This window comes from Alternaria rosae (assembly GCF_020736505.1).
Source record: "Alternaria rosae strain MPI-PUGE-AT-0040 chromosome Unknown BKA58scaffold_2, whole genome shotgun sequence".
Lineage (NCBI taxonomy): Eukaryota > Fungi > Ascomycota > Dothideomycetes > Pleosporales > Pleosporaceae > Alternaria > Alternaria rosae.
Genome location: NW_025763571.1, coordinates 4,488,347 through 4,514,622, shown reverse-complemented (window position 1 = coordinate 4,514,622; position 26,276 = coordinate 4,488,347). Strand labels below are relative to the sequence as shown.

At 53.5% G+C, this 26,276-nt stretch overlaps 11 protein-coding genes across 11 annotated transcripts; 5 read left to right on the top strand and 6 right to left on the bottom strand.

Annotated features, from left to right (window-relative positions):
- The first annotated feature begins 1,628 nt into the window (after positions 1–1,628).
- BKA58DRAFT_378719 (glycoside hydrolase superfamily) lies at positions 1,629–3,381 on the top strand. The gene has a single exon (XM_046169736.1). It carries the CDS (start codon positions 1,653–1,655, stop codon positions 2,925–2,927), a length of 1,275 nt encoding a protein of 424 aa, XP_046029960.1. The 5' UTR covers positions 1,629–1,652; the 3' UTR covers positions 2,928–3,381.
- On the top strand, positions 3,382–4,492 carry BKA58DRAFT_378718 (uncharacterized protein). The gene has a single exon (XM_046169735.1). The coding sequence runs from the start codon at positions 3,547–3,549 to the stop codon at positions 4,330–4,332; it is 786 nt and encodes a 261-aa protein (XP_046029959.1). The 5' UTR covers positions 3,382–3,546; the 3' UTR covers positions 4,333–4,492.
- A 216-nt stretch (positions 4,493–4,708) lies between these two features.
- On the bottom strand, positions 4,709–5,195 carry BKA58DRAFT_378717 (uncharacterized protein). Its single transcript, XM_046169734.1, has 2 exons — positions 4,858–5,195; positions 4,709–4,795 (listed from the first exon to the last, which is right to left on the bottom strand). The coding sequence occupies exon 1, from the start codon at positions 5,165–5,167 to the stop codon at positions 4,883–4,885; it is 285 nt and encodes a 94-aa protein (XP_046029958.1). The 5' UTR covers positions 5,168–5,195; the 3' UTR covers positions 4,709–4,795; positions 4,858–4,882.
- A 1,277-nt stretch (positions 5,196–6,472) lies between these two features.
- On the bottom strand, positions 6,473–8,353 carry BKA58DRAFT_355837 (major facilitator superfamily domain-containing protein). The gene is made up of 3 exons (XM_046168648.1): positions 8,121–8,353; positions 7,974–8,070; positions 6,473–7,923 (listed from the first exon to the last, which is right to left on the bottom strand). Exons 1-3 carry the CDS (start codon positions 8,187–8,189, stop codon positions 6,632–6,634), a joined length of 1,458 nt encoding a protein of 485 aa, XP_046029957.1. The 5' UTR covers positions 8,190–8,353; the 3' UTR covers positions 6,473–6,631.
- A 112-nt stretch (positions 8,354–8,465) lies between these two features.
- Positions 8,466–11,069, bottom strand: BKA58DRAFT_378715 (uncharacterized protein). The gene has a single exon (XM_046169733.1). It carries the CDS (start codon positions 10,947–10,949, stop codon positions 8,631–8,633), a length of 2,319 nt encoding a protein of 772 aa, XP_046029956.1. The 5' UTR covers positions 10,950–11,069; the 3' UTR covers positions 8,466–8,630.
- A 1,346-nt stretch (positions 11,070–12,415) lies between these two features.
- On the bottom strand, positions 12,416–15,592 carry BKA58DRAFT_306929 (cell division control protein 15; the record flags this gene model as incomplete). The annotated part of the gene is made up of 3 exons (XM_046167136.1): positions 12,416–14,976; positions 15,026–15,396; positions 15,444–15,592. 3 exons carry the CDS (start codon positions 15,590–15,592, stop codon positions 12,416–12,418), a joined length of 3,081 nt encoding a protein of 1,026 aa, XP_046029955.1.
- Positions 15,593–16,689: 1,097 nt separating this feature from the next.
- On the top strand, positions 16,690–17,657 carry BKA58DRAFT_466716 (uncharacterized protein). Its single transcript, XM_046175027.1, has 2 exons — positions 16,690–17,237; positions 17,285–17,657. Exons 1-2 carry the CDS (start codon positions 16,840–16,842, stop codon positions 17,514–17,516), a joined length of 630 nt encoding a protein of 209 aa, XP_046029954.1. The 5' UTR covers positions 16,690–16,839; the 3' UTR covers positions 17,517–17,657.
- Positions 17,658–17,878: 221 nt separating this feature from the next.
- BKA58DRAFT_378712 (RNA polymerase I-specific transcription initiation factor RRN3) lies at positions 17,879–20,313 on the bottom strand. The gene has a single exon (XM_046169732.1). It carries the CDS (start codon positions 20,212–20,214, stop codon positions 18,166–18,168), a length of 2,049 nt encoding a protein of 682 aa, XP_046029953.1. The 5' UTR covers positions 20,215–20,313; the 3' UTR covers positions 17,879–18,165.
- Positions 20,314–20,402: 89 nt separating this feature from the next.
- BKA58DRAFT_378710 (peptidyl-prolyl cis-trans isomerase H) lies at positions 20,403–21,951 on the bottom strand. Its single transcript, XM_046169731.1, has 4 exons — positions 21,417–21,951; positions 21,136–21,281; positions 20,950–21,087; positions 20,403–20,902 (listed from the first exon to the last, which is right to left on the bottom strand). The coding sequence occupies exons 1-4, from the start codon at positions 21,469–21,471 to the stop codon at positions 20,696–20,698; spliced, it is 546 nt and encodes a 181-aa protein (XP_046029952.1). The 5' UTR covers positions 21,472–21,951; the 3' UTR covers positions 20,403–20,695.
- A 459-nt stretch (positions 21,952–22,410) lies between these two features.
- BKA58DRAFT_110233 (uncharacterized protein) lies at positions 22,411–24,087 on the top strand. The gene is made up of 2 exons (XM_046163900.1): positions 22,411–22,804; positions 22,857–24,087. The coding sequence occupies exons 1-2, from the start codon at positions 22,650–22,652 to the stop codon at positions 23,995–23,997; spliced, it is 1,296 nt and encodes a 431-aa protein (XP_046029951.1). The 5' UTR covers positions 22,411–22,649; the 3' UTR covers positions 23,998–24,087.
- Positions 24,088–24,578: 491 nt separating this feature from the next.
- Positions 24,579–26,268, top strand: BKA58DRAFT_378708 (uncharacterized protein). Its single transcript, XM_046169730.1, has one exon. The coding sequence runs from the start codon at positions 24,734–24,736 to the stop codon at positions 25,994–25,996; it is 1,263 nt and encodes a 420-aa protein (XP_046029950.1). The 5' UTR covers positions 24,579–24,733; the 3' UTR covers positions 25,997–26,268.
- The last annotated feature ends 8 nt before the right edge of the window (positions 26,269–26,276 follow it).

Below are 26,276 nucleotides of genomic sequence, written 5' to 3'. Positions count from 1 at the left end.
GCCATTGTAATTGCGATGGATCGCCGCTCGCAAAGTTGACATACACACCGTATTCATGCGGACGAAATCACCGACTTGCCCACACCTATGTTTAGCAGCTTGCGGATCTCTGCCTTCCGATGAACGCGGCATCGACAAGCGGAGAGTTTAGTGACGTCCATCAATAGCGGTGGAAGCGGTAATAACGCGCCGTGCTGGTCTTGAGTCGTGAGAGGAAAGGGGCACGCACCAACATCCAGCACCGCCTAAACATCCACCCCAGCCCTTCGATGTAACCTTCGGCCAATTAAAGAACGCCCGGTAGGTAGAACCCTGCACAAGTCGTTCTGTACCTGCATGGTGGCGCAAGCTGTGCCCTTGCTCTACTGCGAGCTGCACAAAGATTAGCCGTTCGCGATTGCTGTTTGTGATTGCTGATATGCGCGTTGCCGTGGATTTGATGAAGATGGGAACCATTCGGTGGGCCGTCATTAGCGACACGAGGATGACCTTACCAAAACGGATAACGGGCACATGGCAGCTAAGGAAATACAACGAGTGATCATGTTGCGATAGAGTTCACCCATTTCCTGGCGGTGTTGGCGCGAAGACTTGGTGTGGTGTTTGTTGCCGTGACGGCACTTCATGCACGGGAGGGTTGCTCAGGGTGAAAGTAGGCTAACCTCATCCTCACCTAGACTGGACCCACCCTCGACCTAACACGACAATTATACCCCAGACTCATTTCCGCTCGGAGCACATCACGATCTCAATAGAGCCGTAGGATGGCGCCCATGCCGTTCTTGTACAGCAATGAGAACGCCAATTTCCAGGACCCCTAACCTAACGCCTTAGAGGCAGTTCTCCACCAACTGGTACTCACAGGCCATGGCACATAGGTCAAAACCGCCGTGTTCCCCAAGGTTTCCTTCTTTTTCTCACTACGCAAGGCTTTCAAGTTACGCATCACCAGCCTCGTTGACAAGCACCCTTGGCCTTTGTGCCCCGTCACTCATTACACACTTTACTTAATATTACCCGCTTCACTCGCTCAGCGGACGATCACCACTACCCCTAGCCACCCCAAACCACGTAAACAAGTTCAAGATGCGTTACTCTTACGTTGCAGCAGCCCTCGTTGGGTCTGCTGTTGCCGCGCAGCACAAGGCTCATGCTGGATTCCACATGCGCCGTGGAGCCTACGCCCCTGAGGAGGTTTGCACGGTCTACACCACCGTCTACGAAACCGCAAGTATGTGATACCCATACAAGACGCAGCTGTGAACGAAGAAGAATAGTCATGGCCAGTATCTTACAGCGACTAACATGATCCAGTGCCCTCTATGGCTCCTAACTCCACCATGCCCGCTGTCCCAACTTCCGTCCATGCGGAGACCGCCTCCACCTCCTGCACTGAGGAGGGAAAGACTTCCATGTACACTCCCGTCGTTCCGGCTCCCTCCAGCCCGGTTCCCGTAGTACCCGGATCTTCCATGCCCGGTTACCCTGCGGTTCCTGAGTCCAGCAAGCCGGCGATGCCCGAGTCTTCCAAGCCCGCCTACCCTGAGGTGCCCATGTCCTCAACACCTGCGTACCCCGCAGTTCCTGAGTCCTCCAAGCCAGCTGTTCCCGCTGTCCCGGAGTCTTCCACCACCTGCACTGAGGAGGAGGGCATGACTTCCTCCATGGAGGCCCCCAAGCCCACTGGCCCTGCTCCCGTCCCAGAGCACTCCACCCCAGCTGTTCCCGCTGTCCCGGAGACCTCCACCACCTGCACTGAGGAGGAGGGAAAGCCCACTGGCCCTGCCCCGGTCCCAGAGAACTCCAAGCCCGCTTACCCCTCTGTTCCTGAGGTCACTAAGCCCGCCTACCCCTCCGTCCCTGAGGTCTCCAAGCCCGCGGTTCCCGAGGTCCCTGCTCCCTCCAAGCCAGCTTACCCCACCGTTCCCGAGGCCTCCAAGCCTGCCTACACCCCTGAGGTCCCTGCCTCCTCCAAGGAGGTTGAGAAGCCCAAGCCCACTCCCAGCGCCACCCACGGCTCTGACAAGCCCAAGCCCACCGGCAGCTACAACAACGGTGAGCACATCAAGACCAACGGCGACAAGTGGGCCATTACCTACACTCCTTACGCCAACGACGGTAACTGCAGGACCGCCGAGCAGATTGCTGCCGACATCAAGAAGATCTCTGAGCTCGGTTTCACCACCATCCGCTCTTACAGCACTGACTGCGGTGTCTTCGAGCACGTTGTCCCTGAGTGCACCAAGTACGGACTGAAGGTCATCTACGGCATCTTCCTCGAGGCTGGTGGCAAGGCCGGAAAGGGTCCCTTCTCCAGCTACGCCAACGACCAGTTGAACGACATCAAGGAGAACGCCCCCAAGGACTCCGTCGCCATGGTCATTGTCGGAAACGAGTGCGTCTTCAACGGTAACTGCGAGGTCAGCGAGCTTGGTTCCTACCTCGACTACGTCCGTGATGAGCTCCGTGGCGCCGGCTTCCCCTCCGACATCGCTATCACTACCACTGAGACTGTTGGCTCGTGGGAGGAGATCGGTGATGCTCTCTGCTCCCACATCGACATCTTCACCGTCCAGATCCACCCCTACTTCACCCAGTCCGTTACCGCTGAGATGGCTGGTGACTTCGCCGCTCAGCAGCTCGAGCAAGCCGCCAAGGTCTGCCCCGAGGCCGCTGCCAAGGGCAAGTTCATCACTGAGATCGGCTGGCCCAGCGCCGGTAACTCCAACGGCATGGCTGTTGCCGGTGTCCAGGAGCAGAAGACTGCCATGAAGAAGATTCTCGAGACCGTCGGTCCCGAGTCCTGCGTTTTCTCCTTCGCCAACGACGGCTGGAAGGCGCCCGGTGACCTTAACGTTGAGCAGAACTTTGGCTGCGTCGACGCCCTTCTCGAGGACCTTAACATCTCTGTCGATGTCTCCTTGTAGAGTGCCCATGTAGCTCGTAGCTATTTTGTCAATTATTTATAGCTACGTTACGCGATTATGTCTTGCATCTGTCTTCATTCTGACCATAACATGTTTACTGCAAGTCGATAGCGAAGGTGGCTTGGAGGTAGTTTTTAGTGTTTAATCTATTTGCCAACAAATAGCAATATCCTGTTGAAACAAGCTTTGGTATGTGCGCAATGTTCGGATCCGTGAAATCACTCATACTGTGGGTCAGCGGCGGTTGGTAATCTTCTCGGTGGGACGCAATTTGGACGCAGCATGGATGCTGCGACAAAGCCGGAAATCAGGCGGTGGAAGTCCGATACTGTCATCGACCATAGCTAGATATCTTACCAACAGCGTTGGTTACAAAAATTAGTAGGCCGTTTGCGGGGTTACTGTGCCGCATGAGCACAGACCTAGGTCCCTTCTGATGCACATGCGTTGAGATCTCTACATCCGAACCAGCTTTCCACGAATAGACATTTGTCTTATCGGACATCTCTTCCACGTGCATCTTCCGTAAACATTCCACAAGAAGTTGGTCGCGCAGTGACCGCTGTCGACGCTACATACGAAGACCGGAACATCGACAACTTCATCAACGTCATCAACAATGGTGCCCACGATCCCCGGCTTCCTCAGGCTACCGCTTGAAATTCGCCAGCTGATATACCATTATCTTCTCGCGCAAAACTTCCAGAGCCGAAGCGTCGATATGACCGTCCGACAGCGACACGGTGGCTACAAATTACAAGGCCTCGAAAGCATCCAAGGCCTGGTATTCGTCAGCCGCACCTTCCTCGACGAGATCCTCAGCTACTGCTTCAGCCGCTTCAACTTCTTCCTCCACAACGGGTCAGAGTCCATACGCTTCGTAGTACGAGAATTTTACCGCCAAATCGGTGCCGAGAACAGGAAGCTTGTTAAATACATCACCATTCCCAAGTTCAGTATCGATCGTGTAATTATGCATCCAAGCAATATGGTTGCGCTCTTCGCCAGCTATCAAGCTAGGTCCATGCAGCTTCTCGATGAGATGCAAGGTGCTTTCGCCCTTCTCGAACGCTTCCCTGCGCTGGAAGAACTCGATCTGGGACTTGACACTTATGAGGCAACGCGTTTAAGTGATTTCCGATACCACGATCGCAATGTACAGGCGCACCCTATGACGAGAAACAAGCGCATTATTCAAGGACATGGAAGGGCGTACGACTTTTATATTAGGGACGCCTTGCAAGAAGCCAGGGGGTTGTCAGCAAGAGTGACTATCGGCATATGGTGGACGTCATATCTTGAAGTCAGCCTTGATACCGATAAGAAGGAAGCCCGGGAAGAATTTCTGCATCGAATACGAGAAGACATTGCGCCTGTTCGAGTTGTATGTAAAGGCATCATGTAAATCACAAGTACACTCCGAGTGCCTCTGTAGTTGGACGAAACATCAGACAGGGTCTGATGACATCATGCCAGTAACGGCTGCGACATGGAGAGCCGTCGCAACAACCTTGGGCTTAGTGCTTCTTCTTGCATTTCCGATAGCAATAGACATCACATGGATCACACTATGCATCTATCGTGGCCTCAATCGCATGCGACTACAGATGAGCGTCATGGCATGCGTGATGGAATTCGAAGAGACATCGAATCTAGCGTCAAGAAACCATAACAAACGGACCAATTTTCGCATTGATCGTATAGACTTCGTTGTACTGCCAGGCGTCCAAAGAGTGGACTTTGGTGTCACATTTGAGCTACTCGTAACGTAGACGACAAAAGCCACGGATACACCGCCCACCAATCGACACAACTACTATCCACGTACCAAATACCATGGCAGCGCACTAACCTCAAGATAGTCCCGACTACGAATGGAATGTCAGCAGATCTTCCAAAAGCTCAGGTAATAGCCGCCATGAGTTCTTACCGTTTCAATGGCGTACCTTCACTGCCTAGGCATTGCAGGTGCACCGGCAAGTCTCCCAGCCCAACCAACATCCTCCGCGATCTTGATACCAACCGACCGAACGAGGGCAGCATCGCTTACCCCCTGCAGCATTCAAGCAGCGATTTAGACAGTCTCTTCCCCAATTGCGCTCACAACCTCCGCCCTGCCAGTTGATGCGTCGACCGGGACAGGCCTGAGCAGCGGTAGAATTAGAGGGAGTTTCGGCGGGGATCGCGATAGTTGCGGCCGAGACTGTGAGAAACATAGTGGGGAATGAGAGGATATGCATCTTCGGGAAGTTCTCAAGTGATGTTTGGGCGAACAGTGATAACGATCTGAAGCGCGCTGTCTAGAGTTTTATATACACGTCCTGCGTCGGCAACAGACGACGTAACTAAGACATCCGTCTGATCATGAGACGAATGCCAAGTGGCGTGTTACTCTCACGGTGGTATCTCACTTCGTAAATCTTACTGTGTGGGAACACAGGATGTCACTATTCCATGAGTCCAATGGCTCTGGAAAGCGGGGTTGAAAGCCATATATGGTCTTCTGCAACGAGTGTTACCCGTTGAGCGGCTACGGGCGTTGTAGAGGTACTTAGTTGCTAGAAATAGCCAATGGGCTATCCATATGCAGATCCAGGCTTGCCGTTTTCACATCTACACCGTAGTCTCATGGCTCACCGGAACTTGGGCATTTGCTGAAGTATGTTCCCTCACTTCACGTCCATTCGCGCTTCTTCCTCAAGCGACGCCATGAAGGCATCAGCCCAATGAAACAGATATGGAGGACGAGTAGTATAGACAAACTGTTCAACAGCAGATATAGGGCTTGCATCGTGGACGGCGGCAAGCTATCCGCATGATGTTTCCGCCAGCGGCACGGGGGAGTCCTCCGCGAGCTCCGCCTTCCCCACGACTGACAACGACAGAAGCGCTCCGGGGCGCAACGTCGCATTGATAACACTGGCAGACCAGCCCTCCTATGCCAACGGAGGTTTCAGGTCTCCGACGAGCGGGAACTTGCTATTGACAGACACGAGTGACCACGGACATATCTCTTGTCTCAGTGGTGTCGTGCAGTAGCCGCTTGAACACACAAGGGCCGGTTTCTTGCGCCCAAGAAACTTACTCGTTCAAATATTGAAGGGCTAGACGCGGCAGGGCATCAAGACAGTTCATATACTGCATTGTTGTGCTAGCCCAAGCAATGCAACCGGGCGGAATGTAGGCAAGTAGCAAAGCGACTGCCGCGGTGTTTCCCGATGTGAACGGTGTCTGAGTACATTCTGGTGTAAATCCAGAATCTCCAAGGGAACACTACACAAAGATCAGGGAAAAGGTGAGAGGGACCCGAGCTATGTATCAAGGCAGTGCTCTAGCGCTAGCGATTGCCAAGTTCGCCACTCGATCGCAGTGAATGTAAGTGACTGCCTGGGAATACAAGTGGAGTAACGCACACAGCCATGGGCTGATCGTGCAAACGCACTCACCATTCACATGAATGCCATCAGTAGATGTGATGGCACAGGGAGGCCGATCGTGACCCGAGGCGCCTACGTCGTGTTTACAGTCTGCTTTGTTCAAACGAAATCACGGTTCACATGCATCTCTATTAGTAGACATGGTGACAGACTGAGTCTGTCCAAAACCACTTGGAAGCCACGAGATAGAGGGGAGGTCTTTTAAAAGTGACCAGGAACGGAAAGTTGCGCCATGAATATAAAGAAGATACCTACGTAAATAACACTCTACAGATCGACTGGGTAGCGTTCCCTAAGTCTCTCACCAAAGATGTAGAACAGAATCGGAGCAGGCGCAAGGAGCAAGCTCACAAATGCAAACGTACTGATGCCCCAACCGTATCCCAGCTTCTCGAACAGCATGGGCGCAAAGATCGGGATAACACCTCCCACAACACTGCGGAAGACGGTACCAGCAGCGATAGCACTGGCTGCGTACTTCTCGAAGCTGTCGATGAAGTAGTTCTGCGTGCTGTTCAAAATCATGACTTGTCCGATGCCGTAGAAAAAGGTCGCGGAGATGGATGCAAACCAATGCGTGTGCTTCTGTACTGCCCAAGCGAACCAGAAGAGCGACATGGGGATGAAGACGGAGCCAATATTTGCCAGTGGGAGACGGAACTCGGGTCGTGCCTTCTCGTGGTTCTTCGCTGTGAGCGTCTTGTACACGGTGTCGATTCGTGGGACGAGGAACCAGACTGCGAAGAGGAATCCAGACCCAGGACCGAGGTATAACAAGCCGACCTTCTCGGTGGAGAAACCATAGTCGTCTTGGTATATGGGCTGCATGTTCGTGTAGATGCTGTAAGTCGTGCCAAAGATGAGCGCTTGGTATACAGCCATGACCGCGACGATGGGCTGAGCAAATATCTTCGGAGGGCGCTTGAGAGCCTGCGTAAGCTTCTCGTTCAACGGCCGTGTGTCTTCGCCCTCGTACGAGTACTTTGTGCCATCCCACTCATTGCTCTGAGACTCAAATTCCGCCTTCTTAGCATTCAAGATGACAGGCGCATACGTCTCTCGGAGAAAGAAGTATCCAGCCAGTGTGTTGACAAAGCACACAATGGTCATGATCCAGAAGACCCAGCGCCAGTTCAACCGCTGTACGATGATACCGCCAAACAACGGTCCCAGGGTAGGTCCAAGCAATGGGCCTAACAGGTACCAGCCAAACACTCCAGCTCTTTCACTTGGTACAAACATGTCACTGATCGTGCCACCACCATTCGCTATGCCAACGCTACCAAAGAAGCCAGCAATGCTCCGTACCGTTATGAGGAACGCAATGTTTGGCGCGAGCGCAGCGGGTATCTGGAGCAGGGTGAAGATAGAGAAGCACACGAGGTATATCTTTCTCCGTCCGAACGTCTCGGACAGCGGCGCGAGGATCAAGGGACCGATTCCGAGCATGACTACGAAGCCGGTGGTTGTTCCAATGACGGCCGTAGTGCTGCATTTGAGGTCTTCGGCGATTTGCGCAATGCCCGGCGTGAACATGGAGGATACGAGGGGGCTGAGGACTGCCACGGATGTTAGTAAAGATATGTATAGGCGACGGGAGTGTATGTACTGGACATGAGGGCTATGACAGCCACGTTGGCCATCTTCCGCCATCGCGCCCATTCTCGCGGGTTTTCGTTATTTGAAAGGTCTTCGATGCGAAGATGCTGTCACGAGTTAGCAAACGCAGAGAGAACGCGTGCGCAAGAGAACTTACTGTCCGCGGCTCGCCTTCCTCACTCCATCTTTGTTGTAGCAACGGTGCGCGCTCGCCCTGTGAAGACATGATCACCGTGGTTCGAGGGATGGGATGTGGTCGTGTCGCAAAGAGGCAGCGCAACCAAAGAATTTTGAGGGTCGCGTCCCAGCCTTCAGCATGACAGTGGGCGTCATCGTAAATAAGCAGCCGTTACCTTTAACCGTGTTTGGGCGCGTTGTGGACATCTGAGCGTTGGAGCGTCATCGATCGCCGCCGCGGAGTACTCGATCGATAAACCCATGTTTCGGTTACCTGCAGCCATGGCCAATGAGGTCAATTCACCACAACGACACATCTTGCGAGGCTGGACTTCAGAACTATGAATAGATTGTAGCCCGTTGAGGTGTCTTCACTGTGAATGAAAATACTAAAGACATCACTTGTTGCGCTATCGTATTGACTTCATATGCGCTCGACCTAGATGTCTTTGTCCAGTCCATCATCATCCAGCCTTGCAATAGAGTTCGTTCAAGCCACTTCAAAAGCATCCATGTCCCCTGTCGGCAGGTCGGGTACGCCCACTGCGCATCGCGCTGCATCAATCATCGCCTCCACAACCTCAGGTGGATAGCTTCTCTTGAGCACCACTCTCACGAACTCGCTCAAGAGATTCAATCCTACATCGCCAATCTGCTCATCCGTCAACATCTCTTCCTCGCCTTCCTTCATATCCATTCTTGCTAATCGACGCTGGAGTAGGATATCGTAGACCATGGCTATGCGATCAGTGTTCTTTTTGTTGGAACGACTATGGAAGTGTTGGCTGCGCACAGCTTCAGTCTCCCGGGTCATGTCTACCCAGGCTATCTGTCCTTGCAAGATTTGCGCTGCTTCGTCGGTGGGAAAGATGTCGAAGTGATGGCGAAGGACGTGCAAAGCGATGAGGGAACCAGCCAGATCTTGAGTGTAGCTGAAGCAATGCATGATTAGTGATGTGATTGCTCCACTATCTGCGCCTGCGAGGCCCATACGAAAGCGGTCGGCGTCGTAGCGACTGCGACTGAGCGTCCACCAGCTTATCATTTCTGCTAGTAGCTCACGAGGGGTGGGCAGTCCTGGTTTGTCGCGATTGGTTGGGTCACCGAGCGCGAGACGGAGCGTTTTCCAGAGACAACGTATGCTTGCACCATTAGGGAAAACACCTGCGCCGCCTTCTTGCGGTTCAGTAAGAGTCTTGTAGATTGCCCATGCTTCGCTGTAGGCACCTTGGCGGCATTTGTTGTCCATGAGAACGTTCATGATAGTTGCATTGGGCTGAACTGCCGTTTCTTTGAGCTGACGGGACAGATAATCGACGTGTTCCCATTGCAGACTCTTAGCGTGGTGCTGCATGATGAGCGCGAACGTTGTAACATTTGCAGGAGGAGCACGTTGGACAATATCGGTGCTTTCATGATGAACATCAGCGGTTGTTTTGTTGTTGATGATGCCTGCCGCTGTGTCCCGAGGAAGATCCCGTTGTTGTGGTAATCTGTGAGCTGCTTCGATCATGTGCCAACCGATGTTCTCGGCTTTCAAGATGTTCGGACTCTCTTTCGTCCGTATTAACGCTTTGAGGAGCATGTTGAAGTGAAACGTTTGCGGTTTGTAGCCTCGCTTGAGCATCATCTCCATGACCTGAGCGGCCACCAACGGCGCCTTCCTAACAACGGCCGCTTTCATCCAGTCACCGAATAGGTGGCCGTGATAAGCATGAGGGAGCACGGAGATAGCATCGAAAGCGATGCTCGTCATTGCGGAGATGTCAGTTCCAAGTCGATACAGCATGTGCAGTCTCTTCAGGACTTGTTCGACTCGTTCTCCTGTCCCGCTGGTTGCCAGATAGCCATCCCTAACCATATCCCGGAACACTTGTTTGGCGTAGCCTAGGTTTCTGGATTCCAAGAAACCCACGAGCCAAGCGTCGTAGTCCTTGATCGAGCGAGCACCGCCCTTCTTCTCCTTCATTTCGATATAAATCTGTTTTGCCAGATCATGGTGCTCTTGAAGTTCGGAACTCGTGTGAGCACGGAAGACGGTCATCATGACGGAAGTGTCCCAATTCGGGTATAACCTGAATAGTTCTTCCATGATGCTTCGGCTGTGGTCCGGATTCCTCGCAAGCGCATGAAGCTTGGCCCCGATCTCCAGGTGCTCTGGCTTGTAATCCAGTCGCACGCCGTCGAATCCCACCGTGTGATCCTCTTGCCATTCTCTGAGAGCCTGATCTTCCCTACCACAGAGAAAGGTGCTCTCTAGATACCTGGCCCGCTGCCCGGCCGTTGTAGTCTTTCCAGCCTTGTTCATGTCACGGTATAGTTGTGCCATGTGTGCCGTGCGATTCGCATTGGTGGATGATTCGACGGATTGCGTACTCCAGAGCAGGTCCCAGGCTCTTTCTGGGAGACGTGCTAAGAGTGTCGGGTCAGAGGCCTTGGCCAAAGAGTATGCCCGCCAGAGGGGCGCGCGTAGGCTGGCGTCGCGGCCATTGGTGCTATTGACTAACTCCAATATTTGGTCCAGTCTTTTGACAGCTACACGCTTTCCAGTAGCGCTGAGCCCAGACGTAACAACGGAGATGTGTGCATCTCTGAGCTGCTCGCGCTCCAAACTTCGGTCGGGATCATAGAGGAGGTTCTCGGTCGTCTTCGTTGACTCAATCAACGCCGTAGCAGGCCGCGCAGGCTTGTGCAGAGTGGGGTCCCATCGCGGGACGTATGTTGGTATTTCTCGAGGGAGTGTTCGTAGAGCGCGCGCTTGCAATGGAGTGGAGTGTGGAAGGCATCGCAGTCGATGGAGCGCAAGCATGAGCAAGCGCTTTCTGTAGGAAGCAAGGGCGAGGGGCGGTATCAGATTTACCGCATCTAATGGGTATGTTTGCAGGATTACGAAACTCGAAGAATTACAGAATTACAGAATCGTGGCCAGCCATGACTTACTATGTTCTATGCACATCTCGTCCGCCGAAAGGTTCAGATGGCGCTAGCGTTATCGATAACAGCACCTTCAGACCGCCTGTGGTAACTCTGCAAACATACCACACCGTGATGGACGGCTTTCACAAGTTACCTGATTGGGAAGACGCCAAGCAGCGCACAACACCAACGTCAAGTCTATGTGGGCATTGCATTCTCGGTCTGCCAAATTGCTCGAGTTTGTTGTCACACTGTCCTGTAGACGATTTCAGTTCTTCCTCGAGTAACCACATATAGGTGAAAGCTCAATGGAAAAAGAGTGACCTTGTACACAACACAAGTCGAGTAACGGACAAGGCCATTGCGCTAGCAGACTACGCACCATCACGACAAAAGTTCCCAGCGAAACACGTTCCGGCACTGAGGCCTGTGAAACGCTCTCCAGACGTGGCAGGGAGACGTCTATGCATACGGATATGCTCGTTTCTCCAAGAGACCATGTTTCAAACGAGCCAGCTTGTAAGCATCCCCAGTTCAAAGCAGAATCGGCGCCAAAGTTGCCATGGCCACATAACTAGCGCCCAAAGGCATTCGTACGACAGGAAGCCCACGACAGAACTCGACGGTGAAGCACTTAATGAAGCGCCCACCAGCGGCGTCATGGCGTGCTCGATATACGCGCCATATTCCGCTCGCCCAAATGCATAGTCGAGACATTGAAGGTGTGATACGATAAGGCTATCCGGATGACCATATCTCTTGAGTGTATTTCTGTGCTTTTAGTTGAAGTGAGGGAGGGTGTTGCTCACCATGATCTACTAAGTCAGTCTGAAGAGTCGATTGTTCTATTGCGATTGTGCTGCGATGTGCCGAAGTGTTGGTAGAGAAGCTGGCCCGTTGGTAAAGAAGGAGAGGGAGTTATAGGGAAGGACAGAGGTGAACTTATGGACAGCAACGCTCTGCGCTAAGGCCACGACGCTAGTCTCGCGCGATCTCTAGTCAATCAGGCACTCATCCACGACTTTCCTTACTGGAAGAAGATGTTGGTTTCCAGCAGCGGATGTCTGAGCGAGCTGGCTTCAGAAGCAATATCCCATCGGTGGCCTATCTGAAATATGTGTTTGGAGAATACAATGTCAGTCACCGATTGTCCTCGAAGTGCTATTGGTGAACTATAGAGCTTTAACCACACTCTCGACCACCTATTCAACCACTGAAATTTGCATGTAGACCTCAAAACACAATGTGAGCCACTTCTTCAGTCGCTGAAAGCTGTATGATATCCAGCCCAACTCCAGCAAGGATCGCTTTGTGTCGCCCAACGCCTTGTTATAATCAATGCCGTCATGCAATCGTAAATCATCCAGGTCCCCTTAGCCTAACAGTACCCCCTCTCATCTCTTCATCCGCACCTTCATCATCCTCGTCTTCCCCTTCCACATCTTGTAATCGCATCGCCCTCAGCAAGTCCCTGCTAGCCCTCGTGCCGTCCCTCAACTCCACGGCACTCTTCAGTAGCATATCAGCCATAATCCGAGCATCCATGTCTACGCCCAACAGCGCCTCTACCTCAGGACCAGTGGGAACGGGGAAATCGACGAGCGGCTTCCCGTTCGGACCGACGCTGACGGTGGTGGACTTGCGACTGTAGCGCGGAGCGTCTTGCTGATCAAAGTCCGAGGAGGAAGAGTAAGTGTTACCGTGGTGGTACGAGTCATCGGTGTCGGAATCGAGGGTGTAGGTGGTGGAAGTGAGGGTTGTGGATGTGGAGTCGTTTCTGCGCGAGGAACGGAGAGGAGCGGAAGCTTGGCCCATTGGACGACGTTGTGCGGCGAGATTGAGACGTTCAAATGTGTCCCAGAGGTCGTCTACGTCTTCTTCCTCAAGCGAGGTATCGGTTGTCACGCTCATGGGAGGTGACTGGTCGTCGCTGCTTAGTCCATAGGCCATGTTGTGTGACCAGCCGTCCCAGATAATTTGCTGGGAGCGCTGGTTACCGCGGTGATATTGGCCGGAGCCGGGTGCCGGCTTCGCCTGTGACTGTACCTGGCTCGCTGAGCTGACGCCTCGAGCGTGCATGCTGGGGTGGTGTGGGTCCTGGTTTGTAGGATGGCCTTGCTCATCGTATTGTTGAGGTGTTAACAAGCCCGGCACGGCCTGGTTCGGCTCTGACTGCGACTTCATGTGGAAAGAAGCGCGGTGGTTGTTTTCTGATAGCTGTACCTGGTCCTCCAGGTTGAATGGGTTGTCATTCATGCGATCGATTCCCGCTGTGACGATATCAGAGCCAGATGTGGATGGACGGTAGTCCTGCACCATCGCCATATCGAGGTCAATCATGGACGAACGAAGAGGAGACCCAGGCGCAGAGCTGATCATCTCGGGATAGTCATCAATAGGATCAACAGGTGCTGTTTGGGCGTGTCGCAGGGTTGGCCGGAAACCAGATGCGAGGATTGGTGACGATGAGTCCGTTTTGTTATGCTGACCGCGCCGTGGCTCCTTCGGGCTACCCATGGGAAAGGCAAAGTCTTGAGTCTTGCGATTATCGTCCTGCTTGGGGAACGTCCACTCTTTCGTCTCGCGTCGTCGGGAGATCCGATTTGATGCGCGATTCCTGGGCTCGTTATTGGCCTCTGCCATCGCGGCATCGAATGTCCATTCTACTGTGCGCCGATTTGGCTTCTGTGGTTGAGCTGGGAAAGACCATTCCATCGTCTTGCGGTTAGGTTGCTCAGCAGGGAACGACCACTCCATCGTCTTTCGGTTTGGTTGCTCCGATGGAAAAGACCATTCCATAGTCTTACGGTTCTCGTCATTCATGCTGGGGAATGTCCAGTCTTTCGTGGCTCGTTTGGTCATCTCATCTTCCTCGTTGAAAGCGTCTCGACGCTCCTCTTCTTCCTCCAGCGCTCGTATGATACTCTTCATACGATTTGCGCGGATGGTCGGCACCTCACCCAGATCAATACTGGGTATTTCATCTGCTGATGGCATCGAAAAGTCCAAGTCAATGACGGTCTCGCGGTTGGGCGCGCCAGGATTGAAGTCGCGAAGAACCAAATCGGAGGGTGGACGGCCATTTGGAGGATCTGGCATATCGACTGCGCTGTACCGGTATGGTGTCGTGTTCGTATCGAATAGCTTGTTAAGACGTTTCTGTCCTCGGACGATAGACTCCTCCTTGAACCTAGCCTGGAGCTGTTCGAAACGGTCCATGTCCGCTATAGGTGGTAAACCCATTCCGTTGAAGCCCTGTCCGGCCCCACCCGCAAAGGGATCGCCAAACTGTGGTGCATGTTCTTGCTCAAATTCTTCTGATACGTTAAAAGACCAGTCGTCGTCGTCGTCGTCTTCCGCTTCTGGGGCAAGCGGATCTGGTGCTTGAGCACCGTATGGATTGAAGAGCGACTGGCGTGCACCGCCCTGCTGCTCCCAGACATAATAGTCCTCAACCAACTTGACGAGCGACACAGTCGGATACATCTTGGTAGTGTCCGCAAGATAGGGGTGCTCCAAGATCTGGTCGGGTGTTGGTCGATCTTGCGGCTCTGGCTGGAAGACGAAAGATAGAAAATCCTTTAAATCTTGGGAGAAGCGATCACCTTCGAGTACAGGAACACCGGCCGTTGGCAAGTCGAACTGCCCAATTTTGTGATGAGGTGGGTAACCGCAAGCCATCTCATAGACAGTGCAAGCATAGGCCCAGATATCGACCTCGTTTCCGTAAGATATCTCCTTGGGCTGCATTAAGCTGTGCGGATCTGCATCCTTGACCCACTCCTTCTGCAATTCAGGCGCCATCCAAAAAGGTGTACCGACGATAGTCGAGCGTTTCGATCTCTCCGGCTCCAGGGTGTTGGAGACACCGAAGTCGCAAAGTTGCACCCGACCGTCTTCGAGGATAAGAACGTTGTTGGCTGGATCTGGTCAGCAAAAGTTGAAGACGGCAAAACCAGCATTACTCACACTTCAGATCTCGATGTAGCACACCAGCTTCATGAATGTACTTAAGACCCTGCGCCAGCTCACGAGCGATGGGTATGATGAACTTCTCTGCCAGTCCGGGTCCAGGATCCTTGGTCATGGCTGTAGGTTTCATCAACGTGTTGACGCTACCACCACTGGCATATTCGCTGACAATCCAGAGTTCGTTATGGACAGGCCTGGCCTCCTCGATGATGTTGACGTAGGGCCTTGCCTTACTGTCTCTGAGCTGCTGCAGGATGTCAATCTCCTTGAGGGTGTCCTGAAGGTTCTTGTGGGTCATCTCCTCGTAGTCAACCTTGTCGATCTCGATGATTTTAATGGCAACGAGCGCGCCGGTATTTCGACTCTTTCTTTGCAGTGTCAGCGAGTGTTCTTGGGTTCGCTTCGTAGTACCCACCCTTTGTAGACGCGACCATATGCACCCTTGCCAATAAGCTCGTAGAAGTCGTATGGCGGTGGTTCCTCACCACCCCGCTTAGCTCTCTCTGCAACTAGGAGCTCCATGTCCTTTGCTTGTTGCATAGCACGCCCTTTGGTGCCACCCATCATGGGCGGCTGCAGTCGTGCAGGTTCCATGTCTTTGAGGTATCTGTATACTTTTTCGATATGAAGCCGTTCGGTTGGGGCGTCTTCTTGCGGCTCAAAGGGCGACTCTGCTATGCGCTCTAACGGACTGTCCACCAGGGTTCCGGTTGTACTCTCGAAGCTGGTTGCGATGGGTAAAGGCGGGGGTGGGCGATTAGGTTGGCGTGGGCGTCTACCGGGAGATATGTAATTGGTGGGGTCGGAGGCAGAGTATGAGTGTCTGGTGGTAGATTTCGGGTGATCAGGCTTGATGGTGCCGGGACTGGATCGTGATAGAGGTCGTCGCGTGACAGGCGTCTCCGGAAGGGCAACGGCAAGCCTTGGCTTCGGCGTAGGCGGGCACAGCGGGCTTCTGTGGTCTAATATCGGACTCGAGATATCACGCTTGTCGATGGAAGGGGTGCGAGAGGAGCGTGAAGAGCGGGATGAGTTGGCTATCTTCCCTTTGATTGAGTCTGTCAGCTTGGATATCGAGAAGGAGCGACTGTATCGTGTCGCCGGTGTGTTGTCCATCGAGGGAGGCGGGGTCACCTCTCCCATAGGGATGAGATGGTTGCCATCGCTCACCGACCGCTTCAACTTAAACACCGCTTCGTCGCCGAGCATGGTGTTGTGATGTTATTGCGGCATGTTGGTGTTTTGGAGAAAGATCGCACTTACAGATTTGTTATGACGTTCACGTTGTTTACCAGAGGTGAATGCGGCTCATGGCGGGCAAGGTCGCGTGCGGTGAGCGTGGCTGTTCGTTCACATTCACAGCTCCACACTCCGGAGGTTTGGAAGGCCTATCAGCCAGACACAATTACAATTCAAGGTAGCGGAGAAGGCGGAGATGGTTGAACAAAGCGGGACGAAGAATTGGCATGTGTAGAGAGATGGGACGGCGGTGCCATCTGGCAGACACCGAAGTGTTGAAGATGCGAAACATGGATCCAGGGTCTCGACGTTTCGCGCGCGGGTCACGCTAAGGCAACCTTAATTCGATCTGGGGCAAGCGCGCCCCACGTTCCCGTGCCTGACATCATCTGCGCCACACGTGCGGCAGGCATAGCAGCTTGCCAACTTTCTGTGCATCGAGAGAGATTGGGTCGAGATGCTCCCTGGATATCTCCATACATACTCAATATTCGATCTAAGACCTGATTAGACTCAATACACTTGATACCACCCGAACAACCTTAAGAAAAGCACTGAATCAACGTCTCACCATGGTCGCGCAACCCATTGGCACCAAGAAGACGCCCGTCACGTCGACGGCGAAGAAGACACCAGTAACCGCACCAGCTAAGAAAGCACCTGTCAAGGCACCAGCTGTTCAGCCTCCCAAGAAGCCTGTCAACACCGCCATGCAGAAGAAGCCTGTGACCACGGCCCCTAAGAAGCCCGTCACAGCTGTTGGTCAAAAGAAAGCTGTACCAGCACCCGCAAAGAAGCCTGTTCAACAGCCACAACAACAGGGCTGGATCAATAAAGGTCTCAGTGCCGCATCATCAGGCATTGGGAGTGCCGTTGGTGCTGCAACGACTGGCATCGGCAATGCTGCTGGTGCAGTCGTGACAGCGGCAGGCAGTGGTGTTGCTGGAGCAGGAAGAGGCGCTGGTGCAAGGTAATACAACACATTCTGCAATATCTTCCCTCACTGACATGCCATAGTATTGCAAACTCATCCCGCACCTGGGGCGACATGGTACGCGAGTACGGCAATTCCCTCAAAGACATCACTGGCGCTCCCGGCAGTCGATCGACCACGAACAAGAATCCTCTCGGTTTGAGTACAAGCGGTGTCGGAGGTATGGCTTCCATGGCCAGTAGGCCCGGTGTGCCTGGCCTCTCAGGAGGATCCGGTAAGGGGGGTGGTTCGGCTAGTAATCCTCTGGGTCTATAAGGTATAACCCAGACGAAATCAGGAATATGGACTGAGCTTGTATGAGTATATGGACGACTGGGCTAAAACATGGGTTTTCGGGAGTTGAACGACGCTGTCTAAAAAAACATATATACTCGAATCTATCATCTCTAGCAACAAGCCGCGTGCCCTCCCCGCATTAGTGAGGTTATTGAGCTGGTTCGGCCTAAGACACTTGTTGTCGTCACACTATCACGTAAAATACCGTACGCATACGGATAACTCCACGTCGCAGCAACTGAATGATGCAAGCATACCAGTGATTCGATCCAGCAGCAAATGCCAAGTGGGGTCTTTCGAATCGTGCATTCAACACAACAAAAGGGCGGGGATCTGGAGTATTTCTCATTATCAAATTTTTCTATTTCATTCTCTCTTGAGTATAAAGGTAAATGTGCCTCTACCAGGCAATCAACCAGCTGACCCAAACTCAAACGCTCAATCATACATGAAAAGAAGATCAACGAGCAAAGATACCCAGGCCATGTGTTAACCAGGCTATCAAATATAAGAGACGCTCCCAAGCTATGCGCTTTTTGTTCCGTGACCAGCGCCGAGCAGACGATTGCTGCGCTTGATGCTTTCCCGCTCCCAATATACGCCATAAATGCAATGCACAAGAGAATCATCATAGACTAGCTTCCGTACTACCATCGTCAAGGTCGTCGGGGTTTGCGACATCATCTTCGTCCTCGGATGCTTGCTCTGATGAGCTGTCATCGTCGTCATCAGCATCATCTTCGTCTTCATCCTCATCCTCGTCGTCTTCTTCATCCTCATCATCGTCGTCTTTTTCGACGGGCATACCGGGTACCGGCCGCCATTGTACGTAGTCGTGCTCGACCCAGCGCTTGCTCCGTGGGAGCACGTATGGGTCGAAGGGAAAGTATGCGTCCATGAGGAAGGCCTCCTCGCCCTTCTTGCCTGTGAGAGCAGTCTCTCGGCCGCCGATACCGTTGAGGTATCCACTGGCCAGACTGCGGGACAGTCGTACACGCTTGTTTGTCTCTACCAGCGTATCGATGTATGTGAAGCGGAGGTGCTTCGCAATGCGACCGAACTGCTTCACAATACCCGGGGCACAGATTCTGAGTGGGTTCAGCTTGCAGAAGATGTTGCGGCGTATGATTTCGAGGGTCGACCGATGCCACTGGAAGTCGCCTTCGTGGTACATGATGTCTGCGTCGGTGGGCAACATGCCGTCGGGTGTGACGATGAGATCGCGCCATCGGAAGCAGAAGGCGTATAGCAGTGCCTGTACGATGGCGTAGTATGTGCCGTATCGGCGTAGGTCTGGGCCGGTGCACTTGGGCTCGTGCAATACCCGCTGGCGCTCAAGCTGAAAGCATAGTGTGTCGAAGACGTCGCGAACAATGGAGCCAGGAACGTGAGCGCCGCGCGCGATGTAGGAGGCGAGGTAGGCACATGCGGCTGAACGTAGTAACGGGGGTCGGTTCTGATCTATAGCCAGGTGCGAGCAGGTGTCTACGAACCGGCCCATGAATTCTGTCGAGATCTGGCTGAAATGGAAGAGCACGAATTGAGTATGCCGTGAGCGGTAGGTCGGAATGATGATGGACTGGAACTGCGCGATGAGGGTTTGGTAGGTGCGATCCATCTCCTGATAGTCGTTCCGTTCGAAAACGGAGTCGTAATAGGAAAACTGCACGTCCATGACAGTGTCGAGCTTGAGCATCATGTCTTTGATATCTTTGAGTCGCTGCTCTTCCGGGTCGAGGCTGTCCTCGCTCGACACGGACCCGTCATCGCTCACATCGTCGTCGTCTTCCTCATCGTTGATGGCCTCGCCCACAAGTCGCTCCTCCAAGTCGTCGTCAATCTCTTCCATGTCTACCTGCATCTGCGCGTCAATCTTGCATAGCTTGTCCGTCACCAGTGCCAAGATCTCGCCTCTGATCTCCGGCGCGTACTCTGTGACCTTGAAGATGTTTCGGATGTACTCGACGTGGACCTTTGCGGTGTCGTTGGAGAAGGGGAAGGTGCTAGAGATGACGGGCGCGAGAAAGGAACTCGCCATCGGGCTGTATCGTAATATGCCCATGAGGGTCTCGTGTATGCGTGCTTGTAGGCGGACTCTTTGGATCGGTGGGTCGTCCTGCTGCCTGGCGTTGACGGAAGGCGCACTCAGGAACATGTCGACCAGCATTTGCAGCACAGTCGACATGTAGCTGGACTGCACTGAGAGTAGCCTGCGCAGGAAGATTCGGTAGGAGCGCAGGAAGTCTTCATTACGCGCTATCCAACTGCAATCGATGACGGCATGCACCAGGCCCTTGCAGTTGCCGTCGAGTTTTGGCGTGTGCTCGGTGAGTGCGATGAGGTATTTTTGCAAAAGTCGCGATAGCGGTGCGCTTGTGGACGTTGGTGCTTCCTTGAAGAGGGCTTTGAGCCCATCGTAGGCCGCCTTGTCGCCTGTAGCATGCCTTTCGATGGCGCGCCGCACCTCCTCCCCCACCAGCTCCAGACTCTTCTCGTGGTGCTCGCTCAGTATCCGTACGTTGACCTCGGGGTCAAAAGTGACTCGGCGGCGTTTGAGGGTGTCTGGCGTCGTGTTCTCGGCGTCGGACGAGTTGTCGATTTGCTTGCGTTTGAGGCTGCCACCCGCGCTTGGAGCGACGGTGCCGAGAGTCCTGTTCATTGTGGCAAGAGCGACCATGTTGTGGGCAATATGGTAGGCGAAGGGTTTACATCTGAGCAGGAGCGCGAGGTGTGAGAGATTGTCGTCCGTCGGTGGGCTGGTGCAATTGGCAGCGAGGACAGCGGGGGTGAACGCACGCGACTGTGCTACGAAGTATTGAGCCCGAGAGAATTTCAGCGGGTCACTTAGGTAAGCCAGTAGTTCACCATGGTTCGCCGATCCAACACCAAATCACTGCAACAATGAATGACACGATACGTTTAACATTGTAGAAATTAATTTGGTTTTCTCGTCCTTCGCTTGCCTGTATCAGGATTGGACGATCACAGCTTTATGAAGTCGATACAGACTGATAGCTTGCGCCGACCCCACCACGCATTGTTCTTCTTCGAGCTTTCGTTTGATTAAACAATGCGTTTCAGGCTTATTATAGTTCGCTAGATCCTACCTGAGATCTTACCTCGAGGATTGGCATCTTTTTGTTATATGATCTACGAGCTCACATCTCACCACATTGTGAAATGGCAATGTCTTGCACTGGCTTTCCTTCCGGGTTGGCTACTGTTCGCGTATTCTCGATCTTGGTGACAACGTCCATGCCTTCGATGACATTGCCGAAGACAACGTGCTTGCCGTTCAGATGAGGGGTGCCATTCTTCGCAGTGATGATGAAGAATTGCGAACCATTGGTGTTGGGACCTGAGTTCTGCAACGATTAGGATAAGGTTGTTCATGTAGCCTGTGAAGACTTACAGCCATGGATAGAAGACCGGGCTTGTCGTGTTTCAGGGTGAAGTTTTCATCGGCAAACTTCTCAGTTCCCCATATGGTTCTTGAGCCTGTTCCGTTGCCATTTACAAAGTCGCCGCCTTGGATCATGAAACCTTTGATCTGTGTTCATTCAGCATGTGAAAGATAGTGCACTGGAATGCTACTTACAACGCGATGGAACTTGCAGCCTTTGTAGCCTTGCGGCTGCCCCCGGCTGTTCTTGGTCTCGCCCGTACAGAACTGGCGGAAGTTCTCAGCAGTCTTTGGAACTACATCTTTGAACAGCTCCATCTTGATCCTCCCTAGCTTCTCCCCTGTTCGCTTATGTCAGTCACCATGGTCGGGTCGCGGGCGTTTGCCCAACTGTGGGCTAGGCCAAGAAAGACGCGTAGTAGATGGCGCGGGGTGAGGGGTAGAGCCACTACTGGGTCACATGGGTGGATGCATACCTCCTAGGGTGATGTCGAAGAAGACGATTGGGTTGGGCTCGGCAGTCTCCGCCATGGTTGCGGCAGTGTAGTGCTTGAAGAGCGGGCTAGTGACGTTGGACGGGCTTTGGCAGTGATGATCGAGGAAGTCGCACGGTAAGTGAAAAAGGCGTTCCGTCCAGATGGTTCCAAGATATGCCGAGCAGAGACAATGGTGCAGAAGCAGGGGAGTCGGGCTGCTGCCAGTGGTGGACGATGTTCATGTGGATACGCGCAGTTTGTTAGCGGGGAAGACTCCACCGGAAGAGCAGGGATCCGACATGTCTACGCAATAGTGAGCAGACGGCCTGTCTTGCGACACTGCACTCTGGTCCTGCGACGTGAGACTGAGACGGTGATGCAGCTGTAGGAGTGAATGAGTGCAGTCGTATTGATTATGCATCACCGCATCAGGCTGTCAGCAATTTTACAGTTGTGATAGCACCTGCATGCGACGGCATCCATGCAGCGCAAAGCAGGAACCCTGCTTTGGGGTGCATTGCGCGGACAGCGCCTGTGGCATGTGCATGGTGGAATCGCAAGCAACACCCAGCGCATTCACGACGCTCCCCTCATCATACAAACAACCTCATTCTTACCACTCGCTCCTGCCTCAAACGCCACACTGGCGTACTGGTAGACTTTACAGTACTGTCATCATTGATGGGCCTGGTTGCCGGTCATCCTTGGCACCTGCCGGCGAGTTAGCGACGCCTCTGCGGCCTTTATCCGCCTGAAGACCGGCACCTCCCCCGTTCAGTCCCTCGGCCACGCATCCAGCATTCACTGCCCTTCCTTGACCATCCCGGCGAGTCTGTTGCTTGATCACCAGCTCTCTTCGCATCGCATGGCCGATAACGATCCGTTCCCAATTCACCGCTAGCGATTGTGGCACGGGCAGTCACTGCGAACGACTACAGCCTCTAGGGAGCCGACTCTCGATCGCCACGCCCGCAGTCGTTGCCGTCACCATCACCGATTCATCATCTACTCCGGCCCTTTCCTTAGCCCTCCCGCCGCCACCTCCAACTTATCGCAACCACTCCACGCGCGATAGATACTCTATCGCCGTCGTGTCCAGTCGCCTCCTGATCCGTTTCACCTCTAGCAGGGCTCTCCGCATCCGGCCTCACTCGCGCATCGCTGACTCGGTGTCCTCCACGACAGCGCGAGCTTATACCGACGTATGGAATAGTAGAGTCGTCGCAGCCCACCATGTCCAACGTTGTGCTCTATCCGCGGCAGCAGGCCACCCCAACAGACGGCGCCAACAACAACAACAGCAGCAGCAATAACAGCAACGGGCCCACCAGTTCGCCGCTGCTTTTTTTCGTTGCCCTGGGTTTCGGTGTCGTCTTTACAAACTTATGGTAGGCAATGGCAGTTGGCTCCGCTGCCGCTCCTCGTACTGACTGGGCTCAGGATTATCGTTGGCGTTAAGTACTGCTTCCGATATAACCGCCGTCGCGCGGCCCAGGCTGCTGCAGATGGCGAGCCAATCGACATGACCAACATGCCTCGCCCGCACCGGAGGAGGAGGGAGAAGAAGCTGATGACCATGGATGAGGTCAACGAGCGGTTCCCACTGACCAAATATAAGCAATGGAAGTCAAGTCGCGAGACCGAGGGCTTGCCAGCTAACGGCGGCATTGCCACGGCACCCCAGAGCAGAGCAGCAAGCTTGAAAGACGTCGAAGGTGTTATCGGTGCGCAGGATGAAGGCCCAGGACCGCGAACCGACACTGCCCTCTCCATGGCCCGCAACGACCTCAACGCCCCGGCCTCCTCCACCGACCCGGTCGCTCCTCCGAGAACAAGTGTCGAAAGCAAGAAGAGCCAGCACGTGCAAGACGTTGAGAAGCAGGTTGACGACAAGTTGAACTCGGAGAAGACGGACAATCTTCAAGGGCAAAGTGCTACACCCCAGGCTAACGTGCGCGAGCGCGAGGACGACTCAGACGACGAAGAGGATCCCATAAGCACTGCCGCTGCACCGGAGATGTTGGCCGAGCCAGGAGACACGTGCGCCATCTGTCTGGATACCCTGGAAGATGACGACGATGTACGTGGACTGTCTTGTGGCCACGCCTTCCACGCCAGCTGTGTCGACCCATGGCTTACGAGTCGCCGCGCCTGCTGCCCTCTCTGCAAAGCCGACTACTACGTGCCAAAGCCCCGCCCTGAAGGAGAAGTCGATCCTCTTACTGGTCGCCGCTCAGTTGCTGGTCTTAGGTCACCACCACAGGCAGTCTGGACATCCACCAACCCATTCTCTCGGTCTCGCGTCATGGTCATCAACTCAGACTTCCAGCAGCGACAAGGCGGTGATCGGTTCGGACGACTGAATCGGCCTACTCGCCGCGAGCGGGTGGCCGGGAATGCACCCCAAGCGACAGGGCAGACTGGCGAGAACCAAGGATGGCGATCGAGGATGGCGCTCAACCGAACTCAAGGCCCTGGTTTCTCAAGCTGGTTCGGCCGCAATCGTGGCGCCGGTGCCACTGGAGAAGCCCCTGTCTCGCAGCAGCCAACCCCAGGACAACTTGAAGCAGGTAGCCGATAGATGCTGTCCTGTTGTCACCCAGATTTCTCGATCGTTCTCACGCCCAATAACGACTACCATACCCACCTTTTGTGTACCCGATCCTCAAGGCACTTTTCCCTTTTTCCACATTTAGGCGTTTCCTCATCCATATCCTGAGCAACTTTTCGTCTTGGTGTAATCTCGCGCACACAGTACCTATCAGAGCATAGCGGGGTCTCTCAATACAGCATTTGGCAGGCGGGGAGAATGGGCTATATATGAATAGTCGCTAGTCGCGACAATGCTATATTTCTGGACTGGACTGCTAACATTGTAGATAGTATAATCTACAGCTTTGCAGGCGCGGGGGTCTCGAGCAGGGAGGCCTTTTGGCACATTATGTAGCATATACTAGGCGATCTGTTAGCGAGCGAGGAATAGATACATGGAACACAAGATGCCTGAAGCAACTGAGACCTCGCTTTTCGAACCAAAACAGTGATGCTAATTCTACTATGTGTTCCACAAGCAGGCGCTAGATTCAGCGCGGTGAACGAAAAGGGAAATCGCGGTCCATGACGCAAGTCAGCAGCACATCTCGCCTTTAACAACCTCCACACCCATAGAGTATTTAGGCGCCTACATTGAAGCATTCTCTTTCAAAAAGTCTAGAGCTGAGGCATTGTATTCTGCACGTCAACTTCCAGTCTGGCGTGCAGCTTGTTAGAATCCGACGTCTTCTCTAGGCAGCCACCCTTACAGACAGACGACCAACATGGCTACCCACAACATCACCACGATACCCACCGAAATCCTCACATCCATTTTCGAGTACTTCGTAGACGATCACAAAACGCTCGAAGGTCTCTGCGAGACCCATCCAGAGTTCGCTCCATCGGCAAACACAGTACGCAACTGCGTTCGAAGAGTCCTTGTCCGCGGAAATGGTGCGCAAGAAGCGTGCACAGAGTTTGCGGAAGAGCTTCGTCGGACCCAGACACCATCTGGTAACACCATCGGACCCATACGCTATCTTGAGCTCGTCTTCGACAGCCGGGCAGAGTTCCGCCTAGAAGACGCAACGCAACAAGTCCTGGATTCCCTCCCAGCAGTCCAACACGTCACGCTCAAGATCAACGCTCGCCCATTTCCTGAAAATCCCCGTCAAGAGCAAATCGAGAATCTCGAAGAAAAGACGCGCGGAGCCGTGGAAGACTATTCGAAACTCATGGACATGCTGAACACGCTTCGACCCGCAAGAAGAATCGGTCTCAGTCTCATTATCAATGACTGCATACTCCGTGCTTCCCCCATCATCGCACAACAATACCCCAACATCACGCTCCGAGATTTCGACATCAAGATATACTTGTGTCAACCCAACACCCTCGTCGCCTTGGCCGAGCGCTTGCTCTACGCAACGAAAACCCTGACCGATTTCACGATACTGGAGGACCAAAAGAGCCCGTGGGAATGCCACTGGGTATCTCCCCCTCCTATGCCATTTTCTGGCCTCACTTCCCTAAAAAGACTGCACATACCCGCTAGCTGCTGGTTCTCTGAAGCGGCATACGGTGCCTATGCAGGTCCCCAGGGCTTCCTGTGGAAGCGCGAAGGTGTACGCCCATCAATCGTTCACTTACTCCCTTCATCACTTGCCTCACTCCGAGTCGACTTCACAGGCTGTGCGGCTATCTTTGCTGTTGGACAGGGTTATCGCGCCGCCTTCTCCGGCATGACGTCCGACGAGATCAAGATGAAAATGAGGCCATGCTGGAACTGGATATATGAGATTGCCGCTGCTGATCCTGCGCAATTTCCTCATTTGGAGAAGGTGGAGGTGCTGGAGCTGAAGCATGTGGTTAGTGATAGGGGTAGGGTCGTTCAGTGTGAGGAGCCAGTGGATTGGGATCCGCCAGAGGAACTGAAGAAGGCGTTTGCGGATAGGAAGACCAGGTTGAGGATTCAGATTCGGGGCAAAACGGAAACTAGAAAGGCGACGCAGGGAAGACAGCAAGTTAATGTGCAGGCAACGTGATAGTCTACTCACGTAGTAATGATTTACTTCGGCATTCTGTTTGCCTTTAGTCCAGGAGATTCCTACCGCTATACAAACCCCATGACACTACCACCCTAGTTCCTCGTGGAGATCGGTCCGACAACACAGGAGTGTGGTATACTGTTGAAGATAGCCATGTTTCGGATTCTTCCTCTCGATATGCTGAGTCAGCTGTGGTCAAACAACACGGTTTCTTTCATTTTTGGCATCTCTTAACATATGAGCCTTACACATCACACAACCTATATTCACATTGCGG